The 12,563-nt window shown below is 41.1% G+C and overlaps 2 protein-coding genes across 3 annotated transcripts in view; one reads left to right on the top strand and one right to left on the bottom strand.

The window, feature by feature from the left end:
- C14H11orf74 (chromosome 14 C11orf74 homolog) overlaps positions 1-10,214 on the bottom strand; it is a 77,868-nt gene extending 67,654 nt beyond the window's left edge. For both annotated transcript variants that reach the window (XM_026787880.1, XM_013352605.1), the window contains exon 1: positions 10,096-10,214. The gene's annotated coding sequence lies outside the window, so the exon portion shown is untranslated. The remainder of the gene's footprint in view (positions 1-10,095) is intronic.
- Rag2 (recombination activating 2) lies at positions 9,122-12,124 on the top strand. Its single transcript, XM_026787879.1, has 2 exons — positions 9,122-9,402; positions 10,516-12,124. The coding sequence occupies exon 2, from the start codon at positions 10,541-10,543 to the stop codon at positions 12,122-12,124; it is 1,584 nt and encodes a 527-aa protein (XP_026643680.1). The 5' UTR covers positions 9,122-9,402; positions 10,516-10,540.
- Positions 12,125-12,563: the final 439 nt, after the last annotated feature.

The raw sequence follows: 12,563 nt of genomic DNA, 5'->3' as shown, positions 1-12,563 counted from the left end.
TGAAACCCTCCTTCCACTTGGAATCCTTCTTGCCTCTGATAAATTATTTCCAGGAGGAATAAAAACAAAACAAAAAAGAACAAAACTAATGTTATATGTGTAGACGCCTGCTTCCAAGAACAATCCAGCCAATTTAAATTCAATACACCTAGGAGATGAGTATGTACATACATTCTAGAGACCAATAAATCTATAGATCTCTATATGTAGAGACTTATAAATACACCCAGATAAATAAAGGAAGAGATTAGAGTACAGCAGAAATATGAAACAAAACATAACATAGACTAGAAAGGAACCTGCAGTTCTCTACTGTTCTTTCATCAGGATGAGATAAAAGTAGACAACTCCAGCATCAAAGGATACCCCACACTTCAAGCTGCAAAGTTTTAGTGACATGCCTCTGCAACACATGAAAGCCAGAGAATGCTTCATTAACACCCAGGGGCTGAGGGTAGAAGCATCTGGGCCTGGATCCCCCAGGCATAAACTTCTGCGGTGAAAAGTAAAGGAAGCATTTGGGGGAAGGTAGAAAAGGCTTTGGGATTACTGTTGACCTCACAGTTTCAAAACAGATGTACTATCTTCCAGGCCCAGGTCTTAGAAGTAGGTATATCTTAATCACTATCCACTTTCCCTGACATACATATCATCTTAAAGAAAAGAGTAAAAGAGCATATCCATACTAAAGATTGCACACAGTATAAAGAGTGTGGGCTTAGTAGGTGCTTAACATGAATGTAGATATCACAATGACTGCTTCAACAAACACACATCTGGTTCCTTCTTATAGAGGTTTAAAGGTTCCTTATTCTATACAAGACCCCATTTTCCTAATAGGAATGACTATGAAGAAGCATTTGATGATGACCTTAAAACTACAATAACATGATACTCAATGAAAGAATGCTAAAGTGAAGGAAGAAAGGGGAATAACAATAGGTCAAGGCAAAATAGAATATGTTATAAAGAAAACAGGAAAAACAGAAAATCTTCAGGTCGTATGGTGAGGAAAAAGTAATTTTTAGACTTGAACCCAAAAGCATAATCCACAAGAGAAAAATCTGACTAATTTTATTAAAAGCAGAAAGTGTCCTTCTGCAAAGACCTATTAAGATGTAGAGAAAAACTGGAAGAAAATATTAACAAATCACATATTCAACAAGAGAGCAGCATCTGGAATATGCAGATTCCTCCTGAAATCCAGCATTACATCAGTTTCAAAGGACAAAAGACATGCATGGACACTTGGTCAAAGAAAATATACAAATAGCAAATTAAAACCATGAAAGATGACTGATATGACCGCTATTGGAAAAATACAAAAGTATTTTCATACACGAACTTGTACACTAATGTTCACTGCAGCTTTATCTATAACAATCAAACTCTGAAAACAATCCAAACACCCATCAAGTTGTGCTGGTTATACAAACTGCGATGCAGCCACACCAAGGAACACTGTTCAGAACTACGATGAAAACAAACTATTGATTCATGCAACTTAGCTTTCAAAGAAAATGTGCTGGGTGAAGCCATGGTTAAAAGGTACATATTTATCCTATTGTTCCATTTATATGCCACTCATAAAATGTATAATTGTAGAAATAGAGAACACAGTAATGGTTACTAGGGCCAGGGGTGTGGAGGGAACAAGGAGGAATATTAAGTCTTGTGGTATACAGCTGGTTATCACTGGGTGGCAGTGATTCTGCAAAATTACACAATATAACAGAGACACATATACACAAACGGGTGCATGAATGATGAAATCCAAATATATTTTGTGGCTCATGCCAATATCAATTTCTGAAATTTTGTATTACTTATGCAAGATGTTAACTTATGCAGAAGGCTAAACCAAGGACGCATGGAACTTCTCTGTTCAGTTCTTTGCAGCCCCCTATGAATCTATCCTATGGTTATTTCAAAGTTAAAAGTTTAGAAGAGCAGAGAAAGGTAAGGCAACTGAAGCTGAAGAGACAAGCCACTATCATAATGCTTCTTGGGGCAACCATTCATTAAGCCTTTCTGCTCATCAGCAGATTGTATAAAATCATTTTTTTTTTTTTTTTAGTTTTTCGAGACAGAGTTTCTCTGTAGCTTTGGAGCCTGTCCTGGCACTAGCTCTTGTAGACCAGGCTGGCCTCAAACTCACAGAGATCCGCCTGCCTCTGCCTCCCAAGTGCTGGGATTAAAGGCGTGCGCCACCACCGCCAGGCATAAAATCAATTTTATCTCCCCAAAATATGCTCTTCTCCCAGCAACTGAAGTCAGTCTGGAAACCTTGGTGTTAAGGAACAAAGGCTGTCCAACTAAATATATTTTTAACAACAGTTATTAGTTAACAGAAACAAAGAAAGCACTCACAGCTAAGCACTTACTCCTTGTTTTTAAAAAGTTGATTAACTGTACACCTGCAGGAGACACCAAGGGGAATTGTTCTTTCAATCAGGAAGGTCGCCTTTTCACTACCATACCTTTCTCAATTCATATTTAATATATGGCTATGTGGAATCACAAAAAAACACCCTACCCTTACCTTTGGCTAAAAACTCCTCTAAGCAACTAGTGATCTCTAGACAGTGCATTTACCAAGAAAATTCTGCACATACCTCAGTCACTTTCAGCCATCGCCCTAGCCCCAATATGCCATCAGCTGCCTTCCTGAATTAACAGAAGACACTAGTACGGTTCTGTGATCCTTTTTCTCAACGCCCCTGGTAAAATTTCTAATCCAGAGGAAGTACTAGCACTTAATAGCTCCCGAACTACACAATGTTTCAACAGTAAGAGATGTTCCAGCTCAACTATTTCACTGGTATGCAATGTCCTGTTGACATGTATGGCCTCTGTAATCGTATGACAACTCTGACAGAGAGATGCCTTGCTTAGTTGAAGTCGTCCCCTCTCTAGGCTTTTCTGAGTCCGCCAGCCACCTGCACAATGCACAGCCTTTTGCAATACCAGAACATCAGCTTCAAGTAAAATCACACAGCTGGTCGGGAGCAGGTGTAGACCAGGGAACTAAGTCAACACGGACTGTAGGAATACATTTCTGAGTGTTTCAAAATGCCAGATCTTGCAAATAAAATTGACCTTTTCACTTGACATTCTCTTAAAAGAAATAAGATTTTTGAGACGTGCATCTCAGCTATTTTTAATTCAGACTCCTATGACTGGATAACAAATGGGCTTTAAGAAAGAACGCAATGCTTCCATTTGCAGCTTTGCCTCCATGTACACAACCGGGCGCACTGCTGCACACATACAATCTGCCTTTGCCAACAGAGTCTCTATCTAGATAAATATCACAAACGCCTCTTTCTCTAAAAAGGAATTGTTTTATGATTTTTTTTCTAGCACATTACAAAACTCTGCCGGTTTTTGCCACTTTATTTTAAAGCAATGATCTCACACTGAATCCGAGAGAAGGGAACCCCTAGAAGAAAATACTAGACCCCTGCTCAGGGGGGCCTTACTTAACTGCTTTAAATAAAAAGTGGCAAATCATTTGACATGCCCTGCTCTTGACAGCCCATCACCCTAACTGCAGATTGCATCCTTTTCTACTCCTGTTTCCTTCCTCTTTTCTCCTTTGTCAGTTTCAAACGTGGCTCTAATTTGCAATTCACAGGACAAGTCAAACTTGTCTGTTTCTATTGCTTCCCTAAGCACCAGGGCCTCATTACTCAAGACATAACATCCATGCCTATCTCAGTGCTATGAGGAGAGGCCACTAGCCTTGCTCCCTGTTATCGTGAAGCTGCTCTTCCACTTAGAGAGCAGAGGTGGACCAGCCTAAAGGGAGCAAAGCTGAGAATCTAGTTTGCTGTTCCTCCTCTGCCTTCCCCCAACTCCCCAGCACACAGACGCTGCAGCTGCTGCCCTTGGAAAGTTAGTTAACTTTCTGTCCTTACATAGCTTGAATATGAAAACAAAGGCACTGGACTTGAAGCTGTCTTTCATCTCTTTTTTTTTCCAATTATGCTTCCTTGGCTGTTCAATTACAATGTCAGTCTATCGTATTATTAAGGCTTTTATCTCTCCCATGAAATAAAGCTATTTTTATTCTGTAATTAAGTTGACTGGTATTCTTTAGTTCTCCACTCTTTTTTGATTTAAAAAGGATAAATCAATATATTTCAGTAGGAGTTGGAATCTGATTCTGCCTCAAGGTTTTAAAATGGGCTAAATAACCTATGATTGTGATTTCCTGATGAACATCAAAGAACCATGACGAAAAGTTGAATATGAGAAAAATAAAAGGTGTGTTCACTGGCAATCAAAATCAAAAATGGCTGCCTCGGACTGGCAACACGGCTTAGCAGGGAAGGGCACTTGCTGCCAAGCCTGGCAACCTGAGGTCAATCCTTGGAACCCATATGGCAGAAGGAAAAAAGCAATTCCCCAGATTATCCTCACCTCCACACACATGCTATCACATGCTCACACACATTCCATCACATGCACACACATGCCATCACATGCACACATACAATCACGTGTACACACATGCCATCACATGCACATACATGCCATCACATGCACACATGTCATCACATGCACATGCACACATGCCATCACATGCCATCACATACCATCACATGCACACATACATGCCATCACATGTACACACATGTCATCACATGTACACGCATGCCATCACATGCACACATGCCATCACGTGCACACACATGCCATCACATGTACATGCACATGCCATCACATGCACGCACATGCCATCACGTGCACACACATGCCATCACATGTACATGCACATGCCATCACATGCACACACATGCCATCACATGCGCACAAACATGCCATCACACGCTCACACATGTGCCATCACATGCGCACACACGTGCCATCACATGCGCACACAAATGTTAAAACACTGCCATTTTATCCTACTGTAATACTTGCTGCTTACGTGCAAGACCAAAGTTTGGAGGGGTTTGGGTTTTTTGCTTTGGTTTGTTTTTTTGTTTGCTTGACCCCTCACATGACTGAACATGGATTTAAGTCACTATTGCCCCTTATTCCAAAGTATGTGTTCAAAACTCTCCAGGGGATGCCTGAAACTGCAGGTGCATCAGACCCTACTCTATGTTTTCCTATCCATATTTACAATAAAGTTTAACTTACGAATTAGGCAAAGGAAGAGCGCTTTTAAAAACGCACATAGAAGTAGCTCTGTACCATTTTAAAATCTGTATATGTATGATCAGCCTTCCTCTTATGGTGATATGAGAGGATCACCAAAGAGAGCACTTTACAGTTTTTCTTTGTCATATCCAAATTTCCAGTTTCACCTGACCCTTATGCTTTGGGGCTGCAGTTAAGCAAAAACAAGGGTTACTTGAACACAAGCACTATAATGCCATTCCATTTGGTCAGTTAACAAAGAGGCTACTGAGTGAATAACAGGAGGGTAGCTTATACTGTGTGAACACACTGGACAAAGGGATGTCTCAAGTGCCAGGCAGGATGCAGAAGAAAGTGACAAAATATCACTATGCTATTCAGGGCATCATACAGCTTAAAATCTATAATTTGCTCATGTCTGGAACTTTCCGTTTAATATCTTTAGATCCCAGAAGGCCACAATCCTGCCTCCACATAACAGACAGACATACAACCACGGCCAAGAGAGGATTACTGCTCTAGTCTCCGGTCACCTCCAGAGATAGAAAACCTATTCCAAAACTAAGTAAAAACTGCCAGGTTCATGATGTTATTAAAACCTAAAGGCTAAAACCCTCACAGAAGCTACATTAAGATTAAATGAGTTCCGTTTATTAAGAACTGTAGAACAGCTACAACATCAGCTTTATGAGTGCTGCCGCCACGGCTGTGATTTCAGATATCACAACCATCACACAGTGGTATGAATAGAAAAACAGCCAACTGCCCTTTTTCAGACAAACAAAAATCATAAAGGAAATAACTAGACACTGACATTTAAAGAACTGACCAGCATTTTCAGATGAGAAGAATCAACCAGGAAATTGAGCTCCACATGCATTAAAAAAAAAAAAAAGTCAACCCTGAAAACAGATCTTAACATTTTCCAAATAAAATTAAATTAAGTAGCTGTTTATACAAAGGAACTCATAACATCACTCACCCTCAGAAACAAGATTTGTTGTGCTAACCCTCTTTCCCACGCATGGTCTGTTCAGCAACACTCAGATCCTTGTTTTAGAGATAAGAAAACTGTGAGAGATGGAAGCAAAGACCCTACCGGATCTGTCCACCCTAGTCACTGTGGTAATCTCAGCCTCATGGAGGCTGATTAAATGACAAAGCAGAGCAGTGCGTTCGTAAATACTTCTACTCAATGAAATCCTGCACAACGACTAAAATCACAAAGGCCACATGAAGTCGCCATGCCATCCTGACTGAGGACCATTCATAAATTCTCTCTTTTTATCTTTCTGCAACAATCACATGAGGTAAGCAGGCTTTGGGGGTTAAGATGACTCCACTCGGGGAAACAACAAATCCCATTCTCACAAGCATCACACTGGACATTACACCACAACGCCCCAGATAATTAGAGCTTCTTAGTCTGCACTAAAGAAAACTGGGTCATAGAAGAGACATTCTGAGCCTGGCTTCAGAACAGATCACTTCCCATTTGATTCACTAGAGTATTAAATTAAGCTAGTGATATTTTTCTCTGTTTGTCTAAAATGTTCTTAATTTTAATAAATCAAGTTTCAGTTAGATTTTGTCTTTACAATTGACTGGTGACTCCAGTCTTATATTTTCAATATGTCAGTAATGAAATGGTTAAACTTGAGGGTAACACCCTGGTGGATATCTCTCTCCTTCAACCATCAAAGGGGTGGGGGTGGGGGTCACAGTCAGTTACTCCCGTTACACCAGCGCTTGCTGGAACATCTGCAGGCACACAAACACTCTACCCTTCAACCTTCAGCTTGCCACAGTCAAACTAAATAGTCACTGACTCTTCCCCAAGTCCGACCTTAATTCCTGGCATAGCCGCAAGGATTCAGAGAGGGATAAGCAGCCCCTCTGGCCTTCAGGTAGGTCCAATACTTCATTTCTAGCAATGCTAAAGGATGGGAACCTATGTTTATAAACTTTAAGGGTTTGTTGCTGCCACACTAAACCAGTGTGCTGGCTACAGATGAACGACTTCTGGGTAGGGAAGAAGAGATGTAGATTTTGGAAGGATGGGGTCTCCTGGTCTCAAGCTACTGCAAGGATTACTTTCGATTCCTTCAGGGTATTATTAATCTTGGGACATAAATGATCCTCTGACATCAGCAGGGGAAGACAGGCCTAATCCTAGTTTCATTGCCAGCAGAAATCAAGCAACATATGCCTCTAACCTGATAGACCGTACAGTGCTCACTGACACACTCAGTAGCTGCGGTGCATGGGCTACTGGCTATTTTGGAGTCAGGAAAGACGGACAATGCTGATCTGTAAGATTTAGAGCATCAGAGTATACTGCCTGTCTTTGGGGAGAAAGTCAGTTCAGACACAGGAAACTACAAACCCAGACCTCACACCATTAGTTCTCCTCTGATACTCAACTATGCCCTGGCTTCAAGCGAACAAGTGAAAATTGCCCTGCTGGGGAATGCTAGCACAGGGCTGAGAAAACTGTGTTAAGGGTATTGGCCCTATATGTCCTCCTTTTAAGAAGAATCTTTAATGTGTTGACTTTGAAATTTCCCTTAGTTGAAAAGCAGTCTTTTTTTTTTAATCTGCCTGATATTTTTGTCTATTTAAACAGAAGCTTTCAGTGGGTTATTTTAGGCCTAGCATAATTTTTAAACAATTTTTAAAACCTAGATGTAACTAATATAGTTATATTAAAGCTGGAAAAGATACAATCATCAACTCCAGTAAAAATATATTCCCACCCATGAACCAAAACTTCAACAACTAGATGGTGTCAAAAATGCTAAAAACACCTCCAATGTTTCTATTATTTAAATATACAAATCATCTGACTAAGACAGATCGTCTGACACTTAAATGGGCAAACACTTGTCTATGTCCCAAGAGGAGACAATGTAGCTCCCTTTACTGTTCTTAGGGCTCCAAGTTTGCTACAACATGGACAATCTTCCCTATGCACTGCTCAAGAAACTGCTTCTTATTATTAATGCATAATATTCCAAATCCCTATAACGACCTTCTCATGGCACAGTGGACTACAGTGAAAACTCTCAAGCTAGTGCTCTTCTCTCTCTTTCTCCCTCCCTCCTTTCATCCCTCTCTCTCCCACCCTCCCTTTCTCCCTCCCTCCTTTCCTCCCTCTCTCTCCCGCCCTCCCTTGCTCCCTCCCTCTCTGAGTCACCACCAAAACCTTTGGCTTAACAATTTAACCAACTATTATTAGTTCAAAACTTTATCATTTACACATCCCCTCTACTGTTCAGATAATCTCTTGAAGGAAGACGGGAGGCAGAAGACAGAGCAGCTGTGAAATGCTCCTTTTTGAGGTGTGGCACAGACACAGAAACCATGACCTTACAGTTGCTGTGGCTTCCTAGACTGGGCCAGCACAAGGCTGGCCCTATCAACAGCCCATTGTGGATGGGAGGGGAGCTCAGGAAGGCCAACTCCACTCTGCAGTACTACTGACTACTGATAGATTTGGGAGCGAAGGAGACATTGCCTTCAGATAAGCATTGGTTAGGGCATACTCCAAACTTCCATACACAATTCCAAACCCATGGTCACTCAGATATCTCTGGTTAAACTCAATGGGACACAAAACAAAACAAAAAGACATAAATGTGGGAAATGTGGTGAAAAGATTTTTAGGAAGGAGGGGGAGGTTGGCAGGGGCAGGAGCAACATAAAAGAGGGCAGAATGACAGTAAATCAGAATGAACTATATACATGTATGAAACTGTCAAAGACCAAATTCAATTAAGAAAAAAATTCATCTGTCTACATCTACTGACCAAATCCCAACATCCTATAGCCCCCTGTAGACACCTCCATCACCACTCACGTGTGCGGCCATTATCAGCAGATATCTGTGCCCTAGGGGCCTGTTATCTTGTGACAATGACAAGATAATGGTATCTACTACTGTGTCTGGGCCCTGTTCTGACTCCTTTACAATTCTGACATCAACCTATGTGGATAAAACCACCTCATTTTACAGATGAGGAAATCAAGCCACAGAAACAGTTTGCACAAAGTCAGGTCGTTAGTTACTAAGTGACGCCAGGATTTGAGTCGAGGCTGACAGCACTGAGTCCTAATCCTGACCGTTGTTTTATTCTGCTTTTTAAACAACTTACTCTAAAAAGAGTCAATCTTATCTTGTTTCAACACGTAGTGCCAATAACAGAGCGTTTCACGTCCGCAAGCAGGAAGAATACTTCACCTCTCTCTAAGGTAGGTAACAGTACAAACTTTCCCAGCTTACCTTTATCTTAATGGCAGTACAATAATTTTGTACGCAATATAAAATTAATCAAGAATTATCTCACAATTCGTGGGCTGGAAATGATCTGAAACAGGACAATTCTATTTTCCTAGGTGTTGGGGCATGGGGGGGGGGGGCGTGTAGTTTAGGAACTGTCTCTGTTTCGCTGAAAGAATCCTCAAAACAAGAAGGAAAGAAAGTTGCTGAGCAGGAAGGGGGCGGGGAGTCTTCTAAAGTGTCCCTTGTAATTGCCTAATTACTGCACTTCCGTTAGTAAGTGCAGAGTGAAAAAAAAAATTTAATCATTTTCAAGCTGCTTCTCCCCTGCGTGCTAGGTATTCTATGACTCGTCTTTCGGTTCTGAAAGACAGTCAACTTTCCTAACTCCCTGTCCCAGCAAGTGACGAGTCCTCAGAGAGCAATTCTGGGTCTCGCTTCAATAGATCCACAGTGGAGTCAGTAAAGGCGACTCAACCGTGGCTTCCCCTCAGACTGTGGTTTCCAGGCAACCACACTTGGACGAGAAGTATCTGTGCCTCCTACCGGGATACCCTACTAAGAGTCGCAGAAGCCGCAGCGATTCCGGAGCACCGGTTTGCAGGCGCCCCTCTTGGTACTCTTGGGTCCAGCGCCCCGTTGTCGGCAGAGGGGCGCACTCTCACCTCGGTTCCCTAGCTGTCCGTCACCTTGGCGCCCATCTAGTCACTTCGCACTTTTGGAGTCCTTTCCAGTCAGCCTAGACCGCTCCAGTCCTGAAGCAACAAGAAGACAAACTATAGAAAACGGATTCTTGGGAAATGTAGTTCTGTTGGCTCGTATGCAAGGGCGCTCTAGGAAAGAAGGACTACAGTTCCCAGAAATCAAAGCGAAGAGAGTGCGCTACTAAAATATGTCCCAGCTGCTAGACTTGAATTAAGTAGGAAAGGTCTGGAGCTCTTCGCTTCCTATTTTGGGGACTTAGAGTTCTAGGACAAGCATGTTAAATGATTTTTCTTTTAAACAAACCTTTTGCATGTGAGGACATCTAAACATGATGATGTATAATAAAAAGATATTCTAAGCTTTGTGTTTTATACTTTCAGATAAAAGACCTACTCACAATCAAAAATGTCACTGCAGATGGTAACAGTGGGTCATAATATAGCCTTAATTCAACCAGGCTTCTCACTGATGAATTTTGATGGTCAAGTTTTCTTCTTTGGCCAAAAAGGCTGGCCCAAGAGATCCTGCCCTACTGGAGTCTTCCATTTTGATATTAAGAAAAATCATCTCAAACTGAAACCTGCGGTTTTCTCTAAAGATTCCTGCTACCTCCCACCGCTTCGCTACCCAGCTACTTGCTCCTACAAAGGCAGCTTAGAGTCTGAAAAACATCAATATATCATCCATGGAGGGAAAACACCAAACAATGAGCTTTCCGATAAGATTTATATCATGTCTGTTGCTTGTAAGAACAACAAAAAAGTTACTTTCCGTTGCACAGAGAAAGATTTAGTAGGAGATGTCCCCGAAGCCAGATATGGTCATTCGATTAATGTGGTATATAGTCGAGGGAAAAGTATGGGTGTTCTCTTCGGAGGAAGATCATACATGCCTTCTACGCAGAGAACCACAGAAAAATGGAATAGTGTAGCTGACTGCCTGCCCCATGTTTTCTTGGTAGATTTTGAATTTGGGTGTGTTACATCATATACTCTTCCAGAGCTTCAGGATGGGTTGTCTTTTCATGTTTCTATTGCCAGAAACGATACTATTTACATTTTAGGGGGACATTCCCTTGCCAATAACATTCGTCCTGCCAACTTGTATAGAATAAAGGTAGATCTTCCCCTGGGTAGCCCAGCAGTGAATTGCACAGTCTTGCCAGGAGGAATCTCTGTCTCCAGTGCAATCCTCACTCAAACAAATAATGATGAATTTGTTATTGTTGGTGGTTATCAGCTGGAAAATCAAAAAAGGATGGTCTGCAACATTGTCTCTCTAGGGGACAACACAATAGAAATTAGTGATATGGAGACCCCAGATTGGACCCCAGACATTAAGCATAGCAAAATATGGTTTGGAAGCAGCATGGGGAATGGGACTGTTTTCCTTGGCTTACCAGGAGACAATAAGCAGACTATGACAGAAGCATTCTATTTCTATCTGCTGAAATGCTCTGAAGATGACGTGAGTGAAGAGCAGAAAATCTGCACAAATAGTCAGACATCAACAGAAGATCCCGGGGACTCCACTCCCTTTGAAGATTCAGAGGAATTTTGTTTCAGCGCAGAAGCAACCAGTTTTGATGGTGATGACGAATTTGACACCTACAATGAGGATGACGAGGATGACGAGTCTGTAACCGGCTACTGGATAACATGCTGCCCTACTTGTGATGTGGACATTAATACCTGGGTTCCATTCTATTCAACAGAGCTCAATAAACCTGCTATGATCTACTGTTCTCATGGAGATGGGCACTGGGTACATGCCCAGTGCATGGATCTGGCAGAACGCACACTCATCCACTTGTCAGAAGGAAGCAACAAATATTACTGCAATGAGCATGTGCAGATAGCAAGAGCATTACACACTCCCAAAAGAAGCCTTCCCTTACAAAAACCTCCAATGAAATCACTCCACAAAAAAGGTTCTGGGAAAGTCTTGACTCCTGCCAAGAAATCCTTTCTTAGAAGGTTGTTTGATTAGTTTAGCAAAAGCCCCTCAGATTCAGGTGCACTTATTCTTAGACCTACTTTTTAAATCATAATAGTGATATAAATGGCATTTTGATTTTTGTTTACTGAAAATCTCTGTACCATGCTTTGTTCGTATGAGTTAAGTGCTAGTTTTAATGTAATGGTAAACATAGCTATTTTAATGTGTATTTTTAACGTTTTATTCAAAGGTTTCTTAAATGAGAAATGTTATCTAATTTTTATTCAGAATAGCAGTGATAATGTATACACAGAACTCTTGCATCATTTTGTCACAATCTACATGTTGAATAGTAACTAAATACCAATAAATAAACTAATGCACAAAGGAATTAAATTGTTTTGTATAAGTAGCCTATAGTTGATTTAAAAAGTTAAAACCAAGATCAACTATATCCCACACTTCTGCTCTTTCTTGGGGATCCCTATCT

The sequence above is a fragment of the Microtus ochrogaster genome, assembly GCF_000317375.1.
Source record: "Microtus ochrogaster isolate Prairie Vole_2 chromosome 14 unlocalized genomic scaffold, MicOch1.0 chr14_random_1, whole genome shotgun sequence".
Lineage (NCBI taxonomy): Eukaryota > Metazoa > Chordata > Mammalia > Rodentia > Cricetidae > Microtus > Microtus ochrogaster.
Note: the sequence above shows the minus strand (reverse complement) of the source record. Positions and strands in the feature narration are given on the sequence as shown.